Source organism: Labrus mixtus, chromosome 19 (genome assembly GCF_963584025.1).
Source record: "Labrus mixtus chromosome 19, fLabMix1.1, whole genome shotgun sequence".
Classification (NCBI taxonomy): domain Eukaryota; kingdom Metazoa; phylum Chordata; class Actinopteri; order Labriformes; family Labridae; genus Labrus; species Labrus mixtus.
The window spans coordinates 14,049,240-14,075,291 of record NC_083630.1 but is presented as its reverse complement, the minus strand read 5'-3'; the positions used below and the strand labels follow the sequence as shown (position 1 = coordinate 14,075,291).

The following is a 26,052-nucleotide window of genomic DNA, read 5'->3' as shown; positions in this document are numbered from 1 at the left end:
CCCTTCTGCCTTGAAATCTTGATATGAAGCGATATCAATGTCGCTGCATACACACAAATACACTACGGTAATTCTCTTTGTCTGTCTGTGTGTATTTCTGTCAGAGTTTCAGCAGGAGATGGAGCCGAAGGTAAACTGCTCCAAGAAGCTGCGCCTCCATGTCAAGCAGGATCCCTGGAACCTCCCGAGCAGCGTTCAGACCCTCACACAGACCATTGCTAAATCTGTTGAAGGTCAGTATGTCAAACATGGCTAACACAAGCACACACAAAGACGTGTCTTTTTCTTACATGGTTTCGGGTCAACCTCATGCAGCATGTATCGTGGGAAAAGCATAGCAGGCTTGGGAGTTAATAGTTCTTCAAATTGCTCAATTCTCCTGTGCGTCTCATCCGACTTATTGGATGTAATAATACTTCCTTCCAATTGCAGTTGTGTGGCTCCAGACATTCCCACATCGCTAACTACAGTATAGGTCTCTCTTTAAACTTTAAACATACTATTAAACTGTCCTAGGATACATATAAATCAAAGTTGACCAGTTTATAGAAGCACAAAGCTGTGAGATTTTCTTATTATCTGGATTGTAACTTGTGGCTAGTTTATTCCCAATGGGAGTGTGCAGCTTTGTGTTTGTTGGCACACATAATAAACACACAGACACATACAGACATATATATGTACATACAGATGAACCTGAGCTAATAGCCTGGACCCAAGGCCAGCCACATGACACTCCTGGGAAAGGTGAGCTAGAGGCCATAACAGACAGAGAACAAATAAACAGAATTAATATTAATGTGCAGCCTGGCCTGTGTGCACCTCTTCTTCTTTTTTTTAAAACCTCTCTCCACATTGATGACTTTTCCATGCAGTGCAGCGTCCTGCCAAGCTCCCCGCTCTGATATGACTGTAAACAAATATGGATTTATGTTATTATCTTTGCCTGTGGCGGCGTTTTATGAAGCTGTGTTTATTTCTTTTCTTATATGTGAAGATAAACAGCCAAGGAGACGGAATGGAGCAGAATCACAGTCCCATTTATGATGTTAAGGGGGATTGAGTTGATAGTACGGGTCGTGCTATTGCTGCAGAGGCTGTTTGGGAATTGAGGTCCATTGCCTCACTAGAATGCTTTTATTTGTTTTGTATTTTTCAGAGGTGAAGACACGGCTGCTCCTGGTCTTACTGCAGTACACAGGTTTGTGTGATGATGAGTGATACATAAATCAAACAGCACATTATTAAACAGAGATAGTTTCATGTAGCAAAATGTATAAGCACAGCACATCTGCAATGAAGAGAGTAATCTGTACTGTTTGTTGTTGCTAGTGGCACTACGATATATGAATTACACTAAAAAAACAAACATCTATTTACTTAACTCAAACTGAGTAAAACACATAAAACAATAAGAAGCAACATTTGATCAAAAAAGTTTCTATAAGCACGTCGAAGCCTTAAAGCTCCTGTGAGGAGTTTTAAGCCGGGGATGAAACCAGCTAAAATATACAGTATATTGATGGGTCTATATAGCCAACAGAACCACGCCACCCCATCAGCATAAAGAGTGTTTTTATGGAGTGATTATCTCACTCCTGTCACTGCTGCAGCAGAGTAAGTGTCGGCACAAATGATGAACTGCAGGCTGCAGAAACAGCAGGGTTTTTTTATTTTCCCTCAGCAGATTCTCTCATCAGAGATAGATTGGATTGTTAAAAGAAAGCAGGAGGATTTTTTGGTCTAAAAGAAAAAAAATACTTCTTACACATGTTCAAGAAAAAAAATCAGGAAAGAGACAAGAGGTGCAACTTTGTCCACAGGGAGACACAGCCACAAGGTTTCTCACAGGAGCTGTATTATTGACTTGTATATCAAGAGAGTAACGCTTAAAATGCAGTGACTACAGTTCAGGTTCTTTTACCCCTCCAAAAAACCAACACATGTACGAGATACACCAAAAGACTTACACTGCACTAACAGATGCAGATGCTCATGAACATACTGTATGTATTCATTTTTGCTTCAACTTGTGTTCCACACACCTCAAGAAACTACAAAGTCTTTAGAAAAGGAGAACAGGGTAGACTTTTTCAAACCTGAGCTAGATTGTAGTAGGATTGGTTTAAAGTTTCAGAGCTTGCAGTCGTTCTTTATAGCACTTTATTACACTCCGAGAGGTTCATGAACTCATTATTAATCGACTTTTTAAGGGGCTATTTCTCAGAAAATTCTGTCAGAGAATTATTTCCACTCACGCATACCTGTTATTTGCTCACATATTTTCCCCCTGGTGCAATATTAAATACAGAGCACATTTTTGTCATCTTATTGAAGGCCTGTGGAGTAGGGAGTTTAGAACGTGTTTAACCATTTACCATCTTCTGCTTCTTTTCTTCCTGTTAGCTCTTTTTAATAACATGGCTTGTCTTTAAGACTGACTACCTCCTTGTGTCCTCTCTAGACTCAGAGATCCAGTTGCGAAGGGACATGGTGTTCTGTCAGTCACTGGTAGCAGCAGTGTGTGCCTTCTCGGAGCACCTGCTGGCTGTCCTAAACCAGGTAATTTTTTATAGTTAATTTGCTCATTTATGAAGGACACCTTTTATTAAAGCAAAAATAAGAATATCTTTTCTATAGCTTTGATTCTTTACCTCACAGTATTTACAGTTTTCACTTTTTGTGTCATCTCAGTTTCACAATGTAGGAAGGGAGTCAGACCAAGACAGCTCTGACCCCCAGGACCTCCAGGAGGCCCAGGAAGCCAGTCGCCGTTGGCTAGAACAGATTGCCAGCGCTGGGCTTCTCTTCCACTTCCAGTCCCTCCTCTCCCCAAATCTGGTGAGAACCAGGCGCGCTTCATCTCTCAGTCTGCTTTCACACACACTCTGACAACAGAAGCGTCTGTCTGTGTACACAAAGAAGCATTCAGACCAGTCCTGGAGTTGTGCACAGGCTGTAAAAGGTTAATTAAAACTAGAAAACATAGAGTACCAAATGTTAAAAAAAATAATCTACTAAAAAAACAAACCACAGGGTTACAGAAGCTTGTAGAATATGAATAATGCAACATTCAGTGTAGTTTCTCTGCTCTGTAAATCAGTGTGTGAGCTTTATCAAAGCAAATACGATGGGATCTAACTTTTATGCTTAAAATCATTAATACAGATGATACGAAGTTGCTGTCTGTTAGATGTTTAAAAAAAAAACAGCAGACTGTGCTGAGTTTAGTGTACAGTCTGTCCACAGTGACTGTGCAGGGATGTGGTGTGAATCGTTGGGATGAGCCGTCATTCACAGATCCCCCCGCTGGCCTCCCTCATGTTCCACAAACAACAGCTTCACTGTCATCTTTACTGACTCTTGTTTATCCTGGAACTGTGTTTGGGGATGTTGGCAAAGTAACCCCAGAAACTTCAAAATAAGCAAACTTTTCAGTACTTTCAAGATTCGAGATAAAATATGTTTATTGTCACACCTATTAAAAAAATGTATTTTTGTAAAGCATTGCTGGGAAAATTGCCTTTAAAAAGTTCAAATATGAGATCTATATAATATTCTAAAATAATGTAATGAAATAAGGAATCATGAATAAAAACACCCACAAGGATTTTTGAGAAAAAATGTACATCAGGTCTGAATATATGCAATTAAGGTAGTCAATTGTTTTTGAAGTATATGTATAATCATTCTCAAGGTCTCACGTACTATAAAAAAGTAGAGGAAAATTTAAAATAATCCAGGTCCAGGCACTCAGAATGGTTCCAACCATCCTGAGTGCCTGGACCTGGATTATTTATACCGATGCTTTTTGGTCTCAAGTTCTCCTCTACTTTTTAAAAAGTGAGCTCTGGTGGTTTGAGGGATACCAGAAGCGCTCCTGTTGTCTCTCTGTCTCACCAACAATGCTAGACATTTACTAATGTGAAATGCCAGTTTTTTAAACTTGTTAAGAAGTGCAAACTTTAAAACCAGCATTGATTTGTTTTTATTACAAAATATTTATTTAATGTAGGATAAAAAAATAGGGCCATTATTTATGATTCTGTCAATGGATGACATTTTTCTTACTAGTACAACCCTAAAAGATCTTCAGTGTACCATCACTGAGGATACAAGAACACAAAGAAACATACACTTTTCACATTTGAGAAGCTTAAAATATTGTCATGAAAATGACTTAAAAACAATCTATTATCAAATAGTTTTGATTTAAATTGAATTAAAAGCAGAGTAGCTGGCCGGCAGTTTGCCTTGCAGTTGGTATGTGCCTGGTTTGTTAGCTTTTATTTCTGTCATAGATGAATTCACCACTCTTCTTCCTGTTCCTTCCTTTCTCTTTCTCTTTCTCTTTCTCTTTTCTTACCAAAACATTTCCCTCTCAAGTGTCCATGTGGAACAAAACAAGGTCTAAAAGTACCTGCATGTGATTTCAGTGAAATCACACCATGCTCCTGTTTGGGGCACCACTTGAAAGGAAGCACAAGTGTTTGGCTTATTGTGAATACTGGCAGTGTGTGTCAGGAGGCTGTTTATGTGACGCCCTTTGAGATAAACTTGCCCACACACAACAGGCAGCAGGCGTCACTTGGCAGGGCGGCGGGTTTTCCTCTGTCACATTTTTGGGCCATTTCAAATGTATCTCTAGAAAAAAAGGTCCCTAATCCTCTTTCACCACTGCCCTATTTATCCCATTGCATGTGGAGGAATAAAAAGGAAAAGAGTGAGGAGTGCAGAGCGTCAGGATCTTAAATGTTTGAGTTGCTATCTCTGTGCCCACGAGCAGATGTGGTTGTTTGTGTGTGAGGATGCTGAGTGAATGTTTGAAAAGGAAAAACCTGCACACGTACACACAATCAAAGATGTAAACAAACACAAACAACCTCGAGCAAACAGAAAACAGACGGAGCAGACGTGCACTGTCATGTGTGCAAACCTGAGCAAAAGGGAGCTTGTGAGCATCTTCTTTTGTTGAACAGAACATTTGTCTTCTTTTGCTCTTAGAAAACAAGTTGCTCTTTCATTTGATTTCTGTGTAGCTGCTTTTACAAGCAACTACAACTGAAAAGCAACTGAAAACTTTCTCCATCTCTTCACTCTTACTATCGTGTTTTCTTTCTCTCCTCAGACGGACGAGCAGGCCATGTTGGAGGACACTCAGGTGGCTCTAATCGACCTGGAGAAGGTCACATTCTACTTCCAGCAGTTTGAAGGGGAGCCTCTGGTGGCAAGTATGTGCACTAGGGAAATCAACTTTTTGTTTTTGAAGCATTTCTTTTAGTTTCTTTTCAAAAACCACAAAATTGAGCTTTAAAAAAAGAGATTTAAATAATATATACCCTCTCCTCTCCCCCCTCCCCCCCTCTCTCTCTCTCGTGGCAGACATGCCCATGTCATACCAGGTCGAAGGCACCCGTCAGACCTTAAAGGTTTGCTTCTACCTTGAGAGTTTCTACTTCTCTCAGCTGCCTCACAGACTGAGAAATGGTGGAGGCATCAAAATCTACCCTGTGCTCTTTACACAAGGTAAGCCAGCAGAGTTCAAAAATGATTTGTAGACGATCATAAACACTGTTTATGTAGAGTCTTTATCACTTAAACTCTTTAATTTGATATCTCTGTAGCTCTGGAGAGTATGGAGGGTTACTACTATAGAGACAACGTGTCAGTGGAAGAATACCAAGCCCACATCAATGCTGCATCACTGGATAAGGTCAAACAGTACTACAAGAGACTGAGGTATGTTCAACACACTGATGTTACTGTTACTTCTATATAATATCAGCAGGAGTGGCAAATTTACACACATTTTAATCAAGTAAAAGTATAAATACTTTGAATAAAGTAGTAGTTTTAGTTCAACCTCTTCACCAAAGTAAAGGTCTCAAATGCACTGAAGGTAAAAAGTAAACTGTGACTCAGCATTAATATACATTTTAACTATTGGATAGAAACCTGGTCATAATGTTCATGCTTTCATAACATGCATTCAGATGAATCTGAAGCTAGCTATCAGCTACCCTCAGATTAATTGGTGCCAATTTAGTGGTGGGAAAAAAATTTTTGGATTCAGGAGAAATATGTTTCCAACAAAATCCCAGAAAACAAAGAAACAGGTGATACACATTCAAACTGTGATGTATAGCTGATATGCACTTTGTAACATCGGTATCACACTTCATGTCATTATGGCACTATAGAACAATGTTATTGCACATGACATGTTTTTTTCTCATATCGTGCAGGCCTTATGCACATCAGTCATAATGTGGGGAGACAGCGCTCAATGTTGCAAAACAGAAATAATTAATAGTTCATTTCAAGTGTGTTGAAAGGAACTCAAATAAAAATCCTGTGTTTGAAAATGTTAGAGAGTTAATATAGTACAGATAGTTTGGAAAGTTCAGATATTTATGCAAGAATGTTGGCGGTCAAAGTAAAAGTTGTCAAAGATTAAAATAATGATAACTAAAACTGTATTTAAGAATAGAAAGAAATACTTCATGGTGAGATATGAGAGAGGAAACCTATCAAGTTTTCCATCGAGGGAAGAACAAGGGTTTTGGAAAAGACAAAGGAGGTAGTTTTATGTTTTTTTCTCTGACCACAACCCATTACTACCCCACCCCACCCCAGCCTGTCAGACAGTCAGGGTTGACTCTCCACACCCAGCAGGGCCTCAAGGTGATTGGCCAAGAGGCACACAGCGGGAATGTTTTATGATTGGTTGCGAACACACACACAGCAGGGGCGGCCGTGATTGGATGAGAGTGCCCAGCGTGTCACCAGAAGCTGATGTAGTGCTTTCTGTACAGCTGCTGCACTCGGTTACCTCACACCCCATTGGTTTGCAGCACATCCACGGCCCTCTGTGATTGGCCCCTGCATGGGTAATTTAATGAGGTTGAGAGAGCTGATGAAAGAGTCACTTCTGGGAGTTGAAAATAAAGGCTTTGCTTTTATTTAATCTCCTGAATGTAAGAGTGAGTGTCAGACTTTTACAGCGTGCAGTCTGAATATCAATGAAGTTTTAATATTAGATGGCACTGTGTTTTGTCAGATACTAAATTACACATCAAACATTCTTTTTGTAGAAGTATAAGAGTTCTTGTGAATGCACTAGACACTGTAAGGATGTATTGCTATTATCTGGCAGACTTTAATGAAGGAAATAGATGTAGCTTCAAGTTGTGCAAATTCGATGCAAGCTGAGAATATTATAGAATAAAAAAAGTGCACTCACACAGTGATCCTCCTCAGTTCTGTTAATTGGACACTCTGTTTTCACAGATAGAAGCCCTTTTCCGTCTCTATGGCCAATAAACCACTGCATCATGATTTAACGTTATAGACTACTACAGGCTTGTTCAATGGAGAGACCGCTCCTGCAGAGCCAATTGAAAAGTATTTCTTTCTCACTACCGTCGATGGCGACTGTTCAAACTAAACAAGTGCATTAGATAATTAAGCTCATAGTCAAACTTTATCTTGTTATTTAGGGACTATCTGCTTTTTGGGTCGGTGTAAGAAATCTGCAGCTTGAGCAGTCATGTGTCACATTGTTGCCCACAACAAGGCATTCATTTACTGAGATTGTTTTTCTGCTTCCCGCCGAGGGATTTTAATTTGTTCGTGGTGTTTAGTTGAACAAGAGAAAACCACTTCAAGCTTTCATTTTTGTGTGGTGCAGCACTAAATTGCGTTGGCTCATTTAATCTTTTACATGCATCAGGTCGTTCTATCTCTCTGTGTAATGATATTGTTTGTGTGCATGATCTTCTGGGATTTCACAGCCTTCTAATAGTGGAGCGTTGGCATTTTGTGGCAGCTCTTTCAATTTATTGAGTCTTTGTTTGCCGGCTGCAGCGAGGACTTCATGATTTGTCTCTGAAATGTCACTAATCTAACAAGGGTACCAGAGAGAGGTTTATTATGTGCACACTTTGGTGAGTGCGCATGTGTAAGCTTTTATTTATTGAAGTTATCTAAATAAAATCATATAATGTTTCAAACTGTACCCTCCTGGAAATCCTCCATGTGATTTAGGTTAGCCTGTGTTTTTGTATGATATATGTTGTACTGTACATGTCTACACAGTTCGACCTGTTCAGAGAGAGTCTCATTGAATTGACAGCAGAGGCTCCAGCAGTAATTCGGAGCAGATGTGAGCCCGGTGATGTGGGGAGCGTTGGGGGTGCTGGGTAGGGATGTGTAGAGGTAGTGTGCTTCAAAACCCCCTAAGATGAAGTGAGACTGGGCTCTTCTCCAATTCTAAATTTCCTGTTCTGACTTGTTGTTGCCCCAAACTGTAGAATTATTATTTTTTTTAAACCCAATCAGCTCTCTGAACCCTTCAGAGGTTTTTTTTTTCTGGCCTCCTGCTGTCTGCCTGCTGGACTTGTTTACTGTGTCGCGTTCTTCTTCTTCGTTGAATCTATTGGCAGGTTACATTGTGTAGCGCTGCTATGATGTCACGCTGTTACATAGCTGACGCCATCCTGCTTAAAGGATCCCTTGTGGAAACGCAAAAAGATAAGGGTTATGCCTACCAAACTGAGCCAAACTGAAACAGACAGACTGGTGGAAACAAAGTTTTACTGTAGTAACAACAGTCCAAAACCTAAAAATGTCATTTTTATCAAAATATATAACAGAAAGTTTTGACAATTAGACAATATTCACATTCCAGGGGCTTAAATTAGTAAATCTTTGTTGATTTTGCTTGTAAAACAACAGTAATAATAGTATATTTGAATGGATTCATCAACCAATCACTTCAGCTGTTAGCTGTGGTGCATATAATTCAAAGTGGCTCTTTAATTTCAACATGTTCTTAGTCAATCATGTGCAAGTGGAATAGAACCATGAACACTACCAGTAATAATGTCTTTGATCAGAACAAGTTGTTTTTTCCCACTCAGAGGATTTCCATGTATAAATGGTAGTAAATGAAAATATTCCCAGTTTGTTTTCAGCACTCAGTGACTACATTCTCTCCATTGCTGTTCTATTAGAGGCAGTTGTCTCTCACGTGGCTGCCATGTTTCTGTCGGCTGACCACAGACCAGCCCGTGATGTCACTCCTGTCTTCGTCGCAGCGCTCTAACCTCAGGCACCTCGTTATCCTTGGAGCTCTGCCACGGCAGTGTTGGGTTAAACCCACACTAGCCAGAGACTCACTGACAGACAGAAACAGAACAGAACACGCAATAGTGAACTGGATGAACTGCAGGGCACGTTTTCATGTCGTCAAAACCCCAAACACTTTCCCATCCACACCTCAAGACCCCTGCATGCGTTTGGGAGCCCTTAAAGTTTGATGTGCTTGGGATTTTCTAACTATTAGTCATGCATGAGGAGAAATAATGAAGATGTTGATTAAAATGAGCTTTTTTTTGCATAAATTATGGTATTGGGATAATTTATATTAAAATAAATTGAAGAGGGAACATTGTTCATTATGTTAGGAACCTCTAGAACTCTACTGAAATGAAAAATGCTTCTCTGTGGATGCATCATGTTTGTGTGTGAGTGTTTGCGAATGTGTATTTGTTTGGTAATGTCGTGTGTTTCGTAGTGAAGTTCAGAAGCAAAGGAAAGCATGTTTGGTTTGTTTTTGCTCTTAAAGAATTCATGTTAGTTTTTTGTTTTACTCATCTACTGGCGCATTTGGCTTAGCACCTTTTGGGCCTTTGACTTGCTCACAGCAGTAATAAAAAAAAAAAAAAACATTGCAAGGCTTCCTGTAAGATTTCCCAGCAGCCTCGCCGTCTCCGACTCAAGCTGTCCCCATACCCACAGCGTTATACAGTAAACCCATAGTGCTTCATGAAGTCGTTCGAGTCTCCTGTAAAACATCAAACTCTCCGAGCCAAATCTCAAGCACATGGCTGCTGCCACAGGAGTCAGCAGTATTTAGAGGCAGAACACGCAGCCACATTTTCAATCTTTCATAAACCATCTCAGCTGACAGGTGCATTTAGGAAGAGAAGGATTGAAAACCTGACATGCTCCAGTTTACAGTAAGTCATAGCCTTTTTGTAGTGGAAATCTATTGCAGGTTCCTGTCAGTCAAAAGTTGGGAGTTTTTTTTTTTTTTTAAAGTTTTTGTATATACATTTTCTTTTACAAACTGCAATACTTTTGCTTACCATACAGTCAGGTATTTCGGAGTAGACTAGAGGAATGCAACATATAAAAAAAAAGACGAGAAATAAAATGCACCGAAAAAGAAACACTCTTTTCCTTTAGGACTTGGTGAGAACGGAAGAGAGGAAATTGAGAGGGGAATGCAGATCGCCAGAGCAGGTTGGAAAGATGGGAGGGGATTTCAGGGGACGGATGAGGATGATGGGCTGAGGATGAGAAAGTGCAAAGGAGGAAGAGTGCAGAGTGGCGAGGGGGGAACCAGAGCAGAGTCTGCAAATGTATAATTCAAAGGGAGAGATTATTGCAGGCTTGTGGTTTCATCTAAATGTACTCTTATTGATAAAAAAAAACTTCTCCTCTGGCATGCAGCCTTGGTATTGATGTAGGACTCTTGGTTCATACATGTACAGCATTGGAATGAGAGTGGCATGTATAGCATGGTGTCTTCAGCCGTATCGTGTGCATCATGTCTGTATATTGTTTTCTTCAGGTGTAACAGTAACCTGGAAGTGCTGGCAGACGTATACGACTTTCTTCTGGCACAGAAAGCTTGCATTGCAGGCGTTAGGCTTTGGTTCCTAATTAGAATGTGTTTTGGCAGTAGTGAGGAAGTGTTTGGCATCGTATCACAAAGCAGTTGTGGAATCTCCACATCTCATTGTAGATGTCCCTTTGATCAAAAAAAGAAAAAAAAACACTTGATATATGTGGATATTAAACTTCTACGCAGTGTGACAGATAGGGTATAATGAGAGCATGGTGGCTGAAAGATAAGCAATAATCTTTGACGTATGGCACTGTCCAGCGAATGGAACTCATGATGAAAACGATTGCCTCTTAATATTTCATGCTTTGTTAGGTAAACAGTCATCACAGCAAAGCTTCTGGATTATTTGTGCTGGCAGTGTTTGCTTTGCGAACAGCGAAAAGGGAATTGGTAATCGCACCTCTCTTGATAACGCTCAAATGTTTGATGCATCGAGGTCAGAGTTTCAGTTTCAGCACAGTTTCCTTCACCGCTTCCTTTGTCCGTGTGGCGCTGTGGCTAAAGCACGCAGAGATCGATCCTTCTCTCACTTTGTGGAGATTTGACCCCAGTGTTAAAAGTGTCAATAATAGGAGTCAAAGTGCTGCATGCACATCATCATGGTAAATGTTATAAGCTGAAGATATCAAGAAGAGATGGAAGGGCTCTGATACAGACTGAATTGCCGCATCTTGTGTCAGAGATGTACTGAACTTTCAGTCCCTTCCACCCCCAAAACGTGGGCTTTTTTCCCCTTCTCTCTTCTAATGGCTGCCAATTTATTTAAGGTAAATTATACAATAGGAAACAAAAACAGCCCAATGCTTGTGTGCACTATAATGTCAGGTAGAAAGTTTGGTATGTCCAATATTTAAATCTAGGTGGCAGAATCAATATTGAAAACAATAAAAAAAAATGGTGTTGAAACATGTGTACAGGTTTTTGCTGACCCGGTAATGAGCTCTACATCGTCTAAGGCTTTGAAAGTCGTGTATACATACATATCTATACACATATCTATACATATATCTACTTCTGCATGCATTCAAACAAACAGACACAAACATCCTCCTACATCCATTTATTCCACCTCTTGGAGAATAAACATCGTGATTTACGCAAAGCTAGATGTCAGGCTGTGAATGAATCACGATGTTTATTCTCCAAGGACACGTCCACAATATATACTGATCTGGACATGAGACAATAAATAGTGCGACACGAGTTCAACTTATTCAGCATTCCTCCACTGTGCTCCCGTTTCACAACACCGCCACAAATCTGTAGCTCAAACAACAATGCTGCCTCGTGTAATTGATGGAATCTGTCTCCTCCCATGGGTGAAGCTATGCAGCAATGACTGGTGCTCTATAGGAATAGATGCTGCCGCAAGTTTCCTCATCTTCCATGAGCATTGTAAGGTTTCCAAAAAAACAATAATGCAGCAGCGCAGCAAGGTTGCTAAAACGAGTATTTCTCGGATGACAGTGTGTCTGTAACAAGAGAAATCATTTTAGTTTGTCCTCACTGAATCGTAACTAATTATGGATAACTCTCCAGTTTCAACAGGGAAACAATAACAATTTGGTCTTCTATTATTTCTCCGAGACAAAAACAGCTCATATTCTCTCCGCGTTCCTTCAGTTTAGGAAGTGATGAAAATGGTTCAGCCCTAGCACCGGCAAAGGGAAGTCCCAATCCACCAGAGCACTGACGATGGTAGCTGGGCTTCATTCTGCTCCAGCTAGTGTGCACTGAACCCCGTCTAATACAGCCTAGTGAGTCTGAGCACCAGGGAGTCAGGTTCTTTTTTATCATTCCCCTTTGATTTTATCCTCCAACTGCAATAATGACTTTGACTCATCTTTTGGCGAGTAAAAAAATAAATAAATAAACACCTTTGCAAGAGGCCAAGACGTCTTTGCATCTACTTTTGTGTCATAAATTTGTTCACCATTAAAAACCAGTTCCCTTTTTTCATTTTCATTACATGCAGTAACAGCATGTGTATTCATTGACATTGATTTAGCCATAATGTATCATAGGCTCATTCTGACACCAAGACCCCATTAATACTAATCTACTTTCTGCTGTAGAGGCTAAGACATTTGTTCCCTGGCTTTCATTGACTTTTTAAAAAAATGTTAGCATGTTTTTACGTTTTTTCTAAACCCCTAAAATGTAAAGATATCTACTGACACACACACATTAAATTTATTATAAATTGCTCCTCCTGGTTGCTTCCCTGTTAAACTGAGGTTGACGTACAGCCGGTCGTTAATATTTCCCTGGAAGTGTAAATAGGAAGGATGCAGGGGGTAAGGATATGACCTCCAACACACTTCACACACACTATCTCATCGGTGTCATTGCAGAAGCGTCACCATGTGGCATGTGAGGGCTTCAGGAGGCCCTCATTAGCCTCCAGGCAGCTCTGCCTCACACTGTAGGGGATTGTGGGGGATTTAATAATGGTGAGTGTCATTCATCACAGCTGTGTGAGTGATTTACATGGACTAGCATGCACCTCTGCAGGGTCAAATATAATGCCATAAATCCCAGACACTTTACTCATGTCCTCATGAGTGAACGGATGTGAAATCGAATCAACGGACTCATTTTGACACTCTGCTCTCGAGGTATTTCAGGGACCATTTTTGTTCCTTTTGTTTTACTTTGAAAGGAGGATGTCATGCTAATGTGCGGATTCCCACGCTGCTCCTGTGAAAACATCTGGGCCTTCAGATCCTCTTCTTTTTCTTTTTTTTTTTGATGCTGCAGCTGACAGCTAATGCTGCTGTGCTGTTAAAGGCCTCAAGTGTCCTGTTGTCGTGAAGAAAGCCGAAACAAAGAGAATCAAGCAGTAAAATAAAACCAGGTACACGCAGAGCGGGTCATCTCTGGCCTGCAGCCAAGTCCTCCATTAGAGTCTCACGTAAAAAAGAGAAAATCTTTTGGCTGAGTGTGTTTGTAGGTGCGTGCGTGCGTGCGTGGGTTGGGACATTGAAATACTCAAAAACGTCAGACCTTGTGCAATTTCTATTCTTTTTTTGTATTAATGCACACTACTTGATAGTTTTTTTCTAGCTGGATTGCAGTGTCATACCCAAACACAAATAAGAATAACTCATATTTTTGTATCTTGTGTTTTCTTTCATACAAGTTAGTAAGAAAAAATGAATGAAAAACTTGCTGAAGGCGTATTTTTGCCCTCGATGTCCTGACATTAAATTCAAGCAGGTGCTTCAGCAGCTTAAATCTGTGAAATAATAGACTCCCTGTTGGTTTGGACTCCAAAATGTAGGTGTGTATCTAGTATTGTGGTTGCAGAGAGTGTGTGTGCGTTAGAAATGTAATTTTTCATCCTTAGTAAATATTTTAAGGTGCTCAGTTTCCAGACCTTAGAGAAAACACCATCAGCTCAGATGTACTGCAGGTCCTCTTTAAACCACACATCACTTGTAGTCTGACTCCTATTATTTTGTCATTAGGGACCTCCAGGAGAGGCAGCACTGCCGCTGCTCAAGCTGTGGTATTTTTAGAACGACTTTTACAACAGGAGGACGGTATAATCAGTGACCTTTCTTCTGCGCAAGGTCAAGACAAGGTGCTTTTATTTAGTCTGCAACAGATAAGCAAATGCGTGCAGATGAAGTGGAGTTTTGCAGATAAAACTGATTCTATTATAGACCTTTAAGATAGAAGCCTGAGCAGCTGACCGATAAGAAAGAGAGAGAAAAGGGTGAGTGGCCTCGCACAGCACAGTTGACATAGACGGATAATGGTACAAACCTAAAACTAGAATGGGAACTATTCAGTGCAAGGTTTGATTTCCAATATATTTATTTTGTGTGATTCATTGTTTTTTTTTTTAATCGCTTCACTGAATCTCAGTTCTCTTTTTTGTTTGACCTGTAAAAAGATTGATGTTTTGTTTGGAAACTTCTGGATCAAACTTAAGTGCTGGCGTTTGTTTTTCCACAGCAACACCACACACGCTTACACGGACAGGATTTTACACAAACACACACACAGACACAGACACACACACACACAAACACAATGTGGCTGCCAGGTGTTTTACTCTAGAAACCTTAATGAGGTTATCAAAAAATGTAGAGATTTCAACTGTCGCCTCAACTAAACACCATCTTGTTACCCACCATTGAGATTAGTCGTTATGTACTCTCTTACGGGCTCTGCATCGAGGAATTGAAGAGGTGTGTATTCGACACCGCGATGCGATGCAACACGCAGACTAGCGTGAGCATCATGTGAATGAAAGGGCCATCTTGAACCAATTACATGGGCTGTTAGCTCCATCTGAACCCTTAGCAAACGCAGCTCGTAGTCATTTAGTAGCACTCAACACAAGGTTAAAGGATAATTTGCCAGATGGGATTAAATACCTGGAAAGCTTCAACAAGTGAGACACAAAGTGGACAGGTTACTCATCTGAATCAGAACAGATTTATACGAGTGAACTGGAGACGAGCTGTTTTAAGCATGATGCACAGCGTCATTAGCCTAAATGGATGAAGAAAAGGGCGGTCACGTGGAGGCTGAAGGGCCTTTTCCAAGTTGAGGAGATGTGTCCTAGTTTGTTAAGGTATATACCTATTGTTGTGTGTGTGTGTTTATATAAAATTACAGTAAAATCTTCAATCAGAGTCGTGCTAACTTTACTCATGTCTCATGTCTGTCAGTTACCACACTCATAATGAATGCCTCCTTGTCCTGGTTTTAATCAGAGAGAATGCAGATGAATTAGCCCCGTTTCACTCACTCTTGTAAACAATCTCCCTCCTTGAAATTCTAAAACGGGACCCCCCCCCCCCCCCCTCCAGCTCCACCAGTATAAGAAATGTGTACTGTATGGATGCCAGTGTGTTGTACATAACGATCCCATCTGGCAATAATTAATGGAGTATGTGATTTTATTACAAGTGGTTTAATGTGCTGTGGTGATTCTATTTTGAGCACACTGCTGGATTACTGGGATTTGATGGAGTCTCAGACTGCTGAGTTTGCACCAGTAGCACTCCACCTCGGATGGACTCATTGCGGCATACTCTACGTCCTCTATGTCTGCACAGTGACACCAGTGCAGTGCTGCCCCCGGTGGACAAAACAGGAAAAATCACCTCCAAATTGACTGCACTCCATGAATGAATGAGGCAATGGCATTTGGAGGGATGCCCAGGACAGAAGATGCTTATTCTGTGTTTCTGCTGAGCTGGGCCCAAGTTACTTTCATGATTGATAGTCAGATGGTGGAGCTCCATTTTGAGCAGGTGGCCTACTTTTCCCAGAAAGGCAGACAGTGTTATGATGATCTAATGATGCAGGGGAAATGACGCCGTTGTGTGTTTTTTGAGCAGGAGATTCAACTTGTGTATGTTTGTTGAATACATTCGCCTTTGTTTTCTAACTTCTTGATGGACTCTGTTTTTTCATCCAGCTTCATGCTGATACCGGATTAGATTAACTGTATTTGTTTCTCCCCTAGGGCTTTCTACCTGGATCAGTCCAACATGCCACCCAGCTCTGCACCCAAAGCTGCCCTCATAGATAAGGTAAGACCATCTTCATGTAACCGCAGGCTGCATTCATGACACCATGGAAAAATGGACAGCATGATTGTTGGCTACATCTAGATGCTGTGTTGTGGAAGTGCATGTATATGTAAAAAAATGCTAAACCAATTGACGAATAAAACTAGTGGAAAAAGAAAGCTGAAACAAATACCTGTTAACTGTAGGATGCCTCAGAAGACTTGATGTTGCCCCTGGTATCATAAGAGAAATAAATTCAGAAGTGCATTCTGTATAATTGGCAGCAGGGGGCATCTATCCTTGTTTCAAAAGATGCCTGACTGTATGAAAATGACCCGACTTCAGAGTCCTTTCTTTCATAAGTAACGGTGTCCTTTTGAGTTTATGATCTCAATGTCCTCATCAATACAGCATGATGTCAATTATGTAAATCAAGGCACCATTTAAGGTTAAAATAGACAATAATGCAGAGTACGATTTAGTGCATGGCTATCTGTATAAGAAATGTGTGGATGCCTGTCAATCAGGACCAACATGTAACGATGCGTATATCAATTCTTTCTTCAAAAAGCATCACCTTGTGGTCGAAAGAAACATTGGCGAAGGCATAAATGTGAAACTTAAGATTTCCAAAGCGGGTTCACAAACCAATACATGTCTACGTCAAATGATCTTCTACGCTCTTTTGGTCAACCTTTTTAAATTTTCTTTTGTATTGGAATGAACTTAAACTACCCATACACTCCACCAGGAAGCTGTACAGTAAGGTTTTTGTAAGAAGGCAGTCCCAAACGCACGTGACGATCTACAGATCTACTCTTTTTATGCACTGCTTTGCTCATAAGCGGTTGGCTGTGTTTTCTTTTTCTTTTTCTTCACCCCTGTTAACCCCTCACTAATCCCCCTCCCTTTGTTTCTGCCCAGTTGATGCGTCCCCTTAACGCCATGGAGGAGCTCTACCGGCTGATGGAGAGTTTTATCAGTTGTCGCAGAACTGCTGCCTGTCAGTACACCGCCTGCGGGGCTTCTGGAGTTGGACTGCTTACTGTGGCCTCTGAGCTCTGCTCGCGTCTGGGAGCCACACACATCGTCATGTGCAACAGCGGTGTTCACCGGTGAGTGTGTTGACACATATACCCTGTGAACCGCCTCCAGTAAAATTATACCTTCCTGCTTATCATTTCCCTCCTTTAGACAGCTCTTTTTGCAGTTTCACTTTCATCTCCTCTGCATAACACTCTTCTCACCTTTACCCATTTTACCAGCTGGGTTTTATGCACATTCTTTTATCCCCAGTCTACACTGCTATTTTATGAGAACTCTGCACTCCTCTCTGTCAGGGTTTTCTGTTTATACACATTTCTCTGCATTAATTAATAGCAGGATATTTGAGTTAATCAGGCCCATTGTTTCTCAGGCCTTCGCGCAGGAAGGAGACAGGTCACTTACTTCCATTTTCATTTAATTCTATATATGGCTTCCTAATTCACCTGCTGCTGGGGGCTCCATTCATCAGTGCATGAGGACAGAAATATCCTGATCGTTTGTCACCCCTGATCCCCGGCTCCAGCTTTCATCTTTAATCTCTTACTCGGCTCTTTCCCTTCACCCGCCCACCCATCTCCGTGATACCCCTCTTCCTTTACCCTGTGACAGTTTCCATATCTTTATGTCTCAGCTGCACACACACACAAGCGTCCATGCGTTCGCTGGATGTGACTGATGGCTTGATAAAGTGCGCTGGATGGAGCCGCCTGGTTGCCTGAGCTCTAATAGAAAGTTCCTGTCTGTGCAATAACTTCAGCTACTTTATTAACACACACCCTGTGTGTATGCATATGTGTTTGTGTCTGTGCAGGTATACACACTGGCCACAACTCATACAGATAGGCAGGAGGCAGGCTATAGAGGCATGACAGAGAAAGGGAATATTCCTGCCATATGTAGGATTACTTGTGAACTCTCTTTCTGCTTGAACCCTGTTTTATTCCAAAAATCTGAAGATGAATGGGATTCACAGAAAATCTGATGGAAGAAGCCACAAAAAAGGATCTGCTTTTAAAAGCAAGGTTTTAATACATAGGCTTTCCTACTAACAGAATACGTATATATTATTTAAATAATACAAATTCACTGCTTTTCTTTATAATTCCAAACAACAAAATGTCAAACAAAATGATTTTCCATATTTCTCATGTAAATGGAGAGCACACAAAATAAATCTGGTATAATTGAAAACCTATGAAACCAAGGCAGTAGATTAGTAATGTGGAAATTGCATTATCAGTGTGGCAGCCTTCTCAGGCACTATTGATTGGATTAGTTGACTTGATGGATGAGTTTTAATAACAGTGAAAGCAAGATATTTTTGGGGGCCTCAGCAGTTTGCAGCTCCTCTTTTCTCTTAGCTCCTCTTTTCTCTTTTGTTACTTTGTCCATCAGCCACACTGAAACCTTTAGAGAGGGGAAAAAAGGAGAGTCCACAGTCAGACCATCGACTGTTTATGTAATGCACGTCGCTCCAGTGGCATCACCCATTGGTTTATATGCTTCCTAAATTAAGCCTGAAGCTCGGCATTTGGCTGCTACCAAGACTTCCCATGTTACGTCTTCTCATCACTACTGTCTGCTGCCATCTTTCTGGTAATGGCCTACAATAATAATCCTGACTCCTATGCAGTGGCTGATGAGTCAATAAATGTACAATAAAGACTTGGCTAACAAGCCAGGTATGGGGAGTGCAGTACACCTGCTATGTAGTGTAAAATTATCTGACATTAATACTAGAATTTCACCTACAAAAAAACAAAGCTCGAGCACAGACTTCTTGGACGGCTTGTGAGCGTCATAAACAACTCAGAAAGCCATATGTCCAATTTTGACTGAAATGATCCCACCAAAAACATGACTGAGGGGTTCATTTTGGGGTTTTCATTGGCTGAGTTCATGTCACCTGTCACTTAAAACAACCATACCCCATTAAATGTAATAAACAAGCAAACACTTTCATGACATGTTGCACTTCCACATTGTCTTCATCTTTCAACAGTGGAGGATTCAGCCTGTGCCTCACAGAGGACAGTATCACTAACTCATATCGAGCTGCTGACTTGCTTAAAGACTTGACATTTCTGCCCTTGTTTTAATTCTTTGAGTCAAATTGTTCAGTCCATTCCTTTTCTGTCTGCATCTTCTCTGTCAATCTTTCTCTTCCTATCTGTTCGTCGCTCTCACTTTCCCCCTCTCTCTTTTATCTGTACTGACTTGGCTCAGGAGGAGTGTAAATGGGATATGAGCTGGAACAACATGAAACAGATGGGTGTAAATCACCTCTTACTATCTCACCAGCCCTAATGAGAAGAGAAACCGTGCAGCCTCAGATTTCTTGCAGCTCCTTCATCCTGCTCCAGCTGACAAGATATTTAAAGAAACTCTGTGGGTGACTCTTTTCTCCCCCCTTTCTCCTTTAAGCTCAAAATGGGTTCTGAAAATACTCTTGGGTGGACATCTTTGTGCACATATGGTAGATGATTGTTGAGTTCATTGCTTTTATCACTTTATGTTACGCTGTTAAAGTTATGTAACTGGAACTCAAGGGGCCTTTTAAATCTTGATCTGATTGAGGCAAAGTTATGGCTCCTGGCAGCGTTAAGTCCCTCATGTACTAGTTTCTTTTATACATTTTCTTATCAGCGAGAGTTAAACTTGACCACGAGGGAAGGCGATATTAAACAAACAGCTCAGATGTCTTAGCAGTCTCATGGCAATGTTACACAATGAAAGCAAGGCTCACAACTTTGGACAGTTCAATTTACGGTGAAAAGGCTCTGGATCAATCTACTAGTGCAGCTTGTTATCATAGAAAGGTCACCAGCAGCCTCGACACCTGTCACTGGCTCTCTGAGGATTTATCCACAGACTGCCGTCTTCCTCTGTGTGTGTGTGTGTGTGTGTGTGTGTGTGTGTGTGTGTGTGTGTGTGTGTGTGTGTGTGTGTGTGTGTGTGTGTGTGTGTGTGTGTGTGTGTGTGTGTGTGTGTGTGTGTGTGTGTGTGTGTGTGTGTGTGTGTGTGTGTGTGTGTGTGTGTGTGTGTGTGTGTGCTCTTACTTAAGTCGAAATTGGGGACTTTGACCAGCACACACACCAGTTGTTTGGGGACGCCGTTCCCTTTGGGGACCAAAACCACCGTCCCCAATTAGATTTCTATTCTATTGTATTCAGCACGCCCCAAAATGTGTTTTTTTCTTAAAATCTCCGAAGTCCCTAAAAGTGACTTATTTCAGACTTTCTGTGTGTGTGTGTGCCCCCCACTCCACCCCCCCACCCAATCTGTGTATCCCTCTTCATCGCCCCCTAGTGGATGTGTGTGTAATTGTCTAGGACCCCATAGGCGGTCTGCATTTTGCCTGATAATAAAGATAGATAGATAGATAGAGAAGCAAGTCATGAGCTATAGGTAGCCTGCATTTTGCCTGATAATAAAGATAGATAGATAGATAGAGAAGCAAGTCATGAGTTATAGGTAGCCTGCATTTTGCCTGATAATAAAGATAGATAGATAGATAGATAGATAGATAGATAGATAGATAGAGCAGCAAGTCATGAGCTATAGGTAGCCTGCATTTTGCCTGATAATAAAGATAGATAGATAGAGAAGCAAGTCATGAGCTATAGGTAGCCTGCATTTTGCCTGATAATAAAGATAGATAGAGAAGCAAGTCATGAGCTATAGGTAGCCTGCATTTTGCCTGATAATAAAGATAGATAGATAGATAGATAGATAGAGAAGCAAGTTATGAGCTATAGGTAGCCTGCATTTTGCCTGATAATAAAGATAAATAGATAGATAGATAGATAGAGAAGCAAGTCAAGAGCTATAGGTAGCCTGCAGTTTGCCTGATAATAAAGATAGATAGAAAAGCAAGTCATGAGCTATAGGTAGCCTGCATTTTGCCTGATAATAAAGATAGATAGATAGATAGATAGATAGATAGATAGATAGAGAAGCAAGTCAAGAACTTTAGGTAGCCTGCATTTAGCCTGATAATAAATATAGATAGATAGATAGATATAGACGCAAGTTATGAGCTATAGGTAGCCTGCATTCTGCCTGATAATAAAGATAGATAGATAGATAGATAGATAGATAGATATAGAAGCAAGTTATGAGCTATAGGTAGCCTGCATTTTGCCTGATAATAAAGATATATACATTTATGATATATATATATATATATATATATATATAGTTATAGTATAATTATAATGGATATTATATAATATATTTGTTTTATTTTGAGTTGTATTACCATGCCTGCATTTCCAAATAATTATATAAATTATGGCCATTTCAGCCCCTTTGTGTCATAGTTTGTACACAACAAAAGTTTACAGTTTTCTACCTCCTGATATCATATTCTTGCATCACATATTTTAAAAATCACAATTTGTATGTATATAATAGGGATACAGGGAAAATCCCTCCTTGGGTTGGCTGTATAAAGAAGGCTATATCCTCATACATAGGTTTTCATGTCAGAAAGGACATTTTGACAACAGTATACCAGTCACTTGTCAAAACAGTTCTCACATTCAACATGGCATCCTGGTACCACTTCCTCACAGTGAAAAACAAGAAAAAAGCAATATAACTAGCACTACAATAGCATGTATGTAACCTTTGCTCATGTTCAGTGTAATTGTGGAGCTACTTTTTACACTGTAAATTAGGAAATTCCTAATCCTTTCACACTTCTGTGTAGCCAATGTTAGCATAATTAGCTAAGTAAATGTACATTCCTATGCATTGCAAGGTATTGGTAGCATGTGGCTACCATTACCATGGTCAGCCTACTTCTCCAAACCCTACTAAGCATTGCAGCTGGTATGCATAAATGGCATTGACAGTAAATCATTCATAAATCGCAGTTAGTTAGTTAGTTGTGTTTTTAAAGGTGCTCACATGGACCAATAGTATTTTATAGAATGGTTTGTTATAGATTTAACAAAAAATGTATGTGAAGCAAAAGAGACTAATTCAATTGACCTCTGTGTTTAAAATTAAGCCAATTGCTTTGCTCACTGTCATAATAACTACACTAGATGTACATGAATAGATGCAAATGGTATATGTTTCTTTATATGGCAGATGCAGTTCTCAAGCTTGAAATATGTTTTAGTAATTATATAAGGTACAATGGCTTGTGTTGACTGTTCTGCTGTTGCAGACAGGGTGTCTCTAGAGAGATGTTGCCACTAAGCTACGTTAGATATCACGGCCACTCCAGATAACTTTAGCTGCAGACTAGCATAATCTCAGCAACTGCTGCAGAGTTTGTCCCTGTCCGGCAGCGTGGGAAGGCTCACGAGGGCAAGCTCTGGTTGTGTTGCTCCTTAAGCAGTCACCCCATCCGACTACAAACCGGTTTTCAACCTTGCTAACTCTGTTGTTAGTCCTGTTGGCCCACCGCCCACGAGCCTCCTCCAACACTGCAGACAGGGTTAAACAACGTGGAGTGATACTGAAATGTGTAAAGGAATTAGATGTCATTACCATGATATACAGGTATTATAGCACGGCTAACAACCAATCAGATTGCTTGGTATGAGCTATCCACTTTATAATGTTAAATGAAAACCTGTTAATATTCATAGCCTATCTGAGAGAGACAGCAGCTGTACTGACATCCAGAGTGATTATCTATGTGTACTTATCCATCTGCATCAGTAGCGTCTTTGTGTAATTGGACATCGACATTGGAGCTGTCTGTGCTTCTTTGTTAGAGTTAACAGGCCAACTGTCAGCCATTAGTCCACCACCAACATCAAAACACAACACAGAGACTGTTGGCTGTTACCACTATCAGATATATACTGTAAGGAGATTCAACAGGTGTATTATAAACTGTGTATTGATAGTTGAGAAGATCGACACAACAGCAGCTTATACAGTTGCATCATAGAGAGCATCTTGACCAGCTGCATCACTGTGTGGTATGGCGAACAGCATCGACATGGACCACAAATGCTTGCAGAGAGTGGTAAAAACTGCTGAGAGGATTGTCAGGGTGCCCCTACCATCTCTGCAGGACATCATCATCAAAGACTCCACCAAACCGCAACACAAGCTTTTCACACGTATGCCCTCTGACAGAAGGTACAAAAGATGCAGGACCTCTAGGCTGAGGGACAGTTTTTATCCTCAGGCCATCAGACTGATCCATAGATCTAATCCACTACCCCTGCCTCAACCCTAACCCACCTCACCATACAGGAAGCTTCACTTTGAATACATTACACAATTCCACAAGTACTGCATAATCACAGACAGACTTTGCACAGATATTAGTTGCTGTTACTGTATATTGTATATTGATATTGTATAGTATATATTGTACACAGACTATTGTGTTCTTCTGATACTTTTCTTTAGCTCTCCAAATATCTTAATTTATTTTATTGTCTTTTGAATGGCATTCAGAATGGAAGGCAAAGTAAGAATTTTATTGTACAGGGAAACTTGGTTTTAACTGTGCATATGACAATAAATGCTTTGATTCAAATTGGATTGATTCTGAAAATTGTACACAGTATAATTTAAATAGGTAGCCTGTACATACAGTAGGCTATGTGCTATGTGAAAGCAGGTGCAGGTAAAGTCATCATCATCATTTCATCAATGCACATGTGCATGATAGTAACATATGGGATTAGCATCCAGGTCTCCAATGGGGGAATCATCAGTGATCAGTCAGCAAGAGGAAGATCTGTCATTGAGGAGATAGGACTTACAAGAGCACACTTGCTGTTCCCAACCCACTTTTGCCATCACTATGGACACACAAGCAGGTGTACCTATGTAATATACTGTAGGTTAATTGATCAATCCTATAGGGGTGAACTGTTGCCTGTATTATTTATTTATTTATTTATTTATATCTTATAGTCACTGTTGAATATTTATAAACTAAACACAAATTACAAACTCATTCAATAAATTGATCAATCTAAAATCAACTAAAAGAAAGTGGTCATGATAGAAAGATAATTCAACATCTTGTGTTCAACTCCTACAAAGTGAAGTTTTCCCGCGCCGCGAGCCGCCGCCCCGCCCCCCCTCCCCCTCCCCCTCGCGTGAGCTCTGTGAGCTGCAGACAGACAGCAGGGAGATGAGGAGCGGCCTTTAAGGTAAGCAAACTTGATGTTTCTTTTAAGAGTTTATCAGGTTTTTATGCCATGTGGTTCATCCAGTCATGTTATGACAGTGAACTCACAAAAAATGTGAAACTGATAATTTTCTGTGAAGTTGGTGAAGATAAATTGATATTTATCCACAAAGCTAGCTAACGTTAGCTAACGTGCAACTCGCTAGCTAACGTTAGCTAGCGAGTTGCACTCTGGCTAAGTAAGCTGGGTAGAAAACAAGCTTTAGCAAGTTGTTCTGGTGATGGATAGTCTTATTAAACATCAGAATAACTGAACTGCAGCAAGCCACCATCAAGACTGTCATTTCAAGGTAATATTAGCAGGGTTGCCAACTTTCAGGAATTGCTTGGTGTGAGATTAGTTAGGGAGTGGTAGGATGGGCACTGAAACATGATATTAAACGGTCACCTGGGCTAAATTATTAAAGACAGTAGTATTGATAAGCTCTGACATTACTGGTTCTTTTATCTGTACTTTTTTAATGTTTTGGTGTAATTTCTCTGTGTCAGAGCTCCTCATACTCTTTACTGTAAGTACAATAAACCTTCAGGAGAACAATGCCAGTGCTTTATCAATACACCTGTTCAACGAGCATAAACATGTAAATATGTAGAAAGTGATATTTCAATCTGCTCTGTCCCCAGTCATTTAACTGTTTAGCTTATTGTGCCAGTATCTTAAAATCTGACAAATACTGACTGATGTCTGTGTTCTAAATTCTTTCTAAACTTCACTCAGTATTTTGATGTTAGGAATATGATTTATTATATATAGAGATATATTCTTGTGTGCATAATAAAATAACGAGTGTGTGTGAGAGAAGGGTAAATACCTTGAGCTACACACTGAGGATCACAACAGGTTTCCTCCAGGTAAATCCACTGCATTTGCTACTTAAGAGATTTGATTATGAGGGTAAAAAGCCTGCATTAGTTTGTGACTAAGCTATCAATATAAAATGTATATCCTGGTATAAAGGAAACTAATAAATGTATGTTAGCTTAACTGGGTGGCTCACATATGTTAATTATACATGAAATATTCTGTCAAACAGATGATATGGCTGGCAATGAAGCGATAATGGAGAGATCTGTGAGGAGAAGACGAGTCCGTCCTCAACAGGATGCCGAACAACACATTAAACTGAAAACTGACAAGGCTGGTCTCACAGAGCATTTTATCAACCCATACAAAGGTAAGTTCTTACATTTTGCAAGTCGTGTTTGTGTCAGTTGTACACAGCCTATTAATAATAATAATGTTGAATTACACCAGAGGGAATGACATTCTGCTTGTGATGTTAATGCGCCAAAAAGTACAAAAATAAAAAGATTGTGCACAAGTCCCAAATCTCAAGTCTGAGTCGAGTCTCAAGTCACATTTGTGTGCAACTTAAAGTTATACTCTGTAAGATTTTAATCTATTTAATTGCCTTTTAAGTTACTATCTATCAAAGAGTGAGTTAAAACAATGGTGATTGATCATATGACCCACTAATGAAAGCACTTCTAAGTTTTTCAATATCTGTGTCTGTGGCGACGTTCCCGGGCTAGATGTAAATAGGCCGCCATGTTAGTGACGCTGCTGACAGCGGTTGGTCTGTCGGCCGAGATCGTCA

General features: G+C 40.3%; 1 protein-coding gene across 1 annotated transcript in view; it reads left to right on the top strand.

Moving 5' to 3' along the window:
• prex2 (phosphatidylinositol-3,4,5-trisphosphate-dependent Rac exchange factor 2) overlaps positions 1-26,052 on the top strand; it is a 106,446-nt gene that overhangs the window by 60,689 nt on the left and 19,705 nt on the right. The window contains exons 30-38 of the mRNA XM_061064592.1: positions 105-233; positions 1,160-1,201; positions 2,465-2,562; positions 2,695-2,841; positions 5,129-5,231; positions 5,383-5,526; positions 5,625-5,739; positions 16,185-16,251; positions 17,155-17,345. Coding sequence (XP_060920575.1) covers positions 105-233; positions 1,160-1,201; positions 2,465-2,562; positions 2,695-2,841; positions 5,129-5,231; positions 5,383-5,526; positions 5,625-5,739; positions 16,185-16,251; positions 17,155-17,345 — 1,036 coding nt within the window. The remainder of the gene's footprint in view (positions 1-104; positions 234-1,159; positions 1,202-2,464; positions 2,563-2,694; positions 2,842-5,128; positions 5,232-5,382; positions 5,527-5,624; positions 5,740-16,184; positions 16,252-17,154; positions 17,346-26,052) is intronic.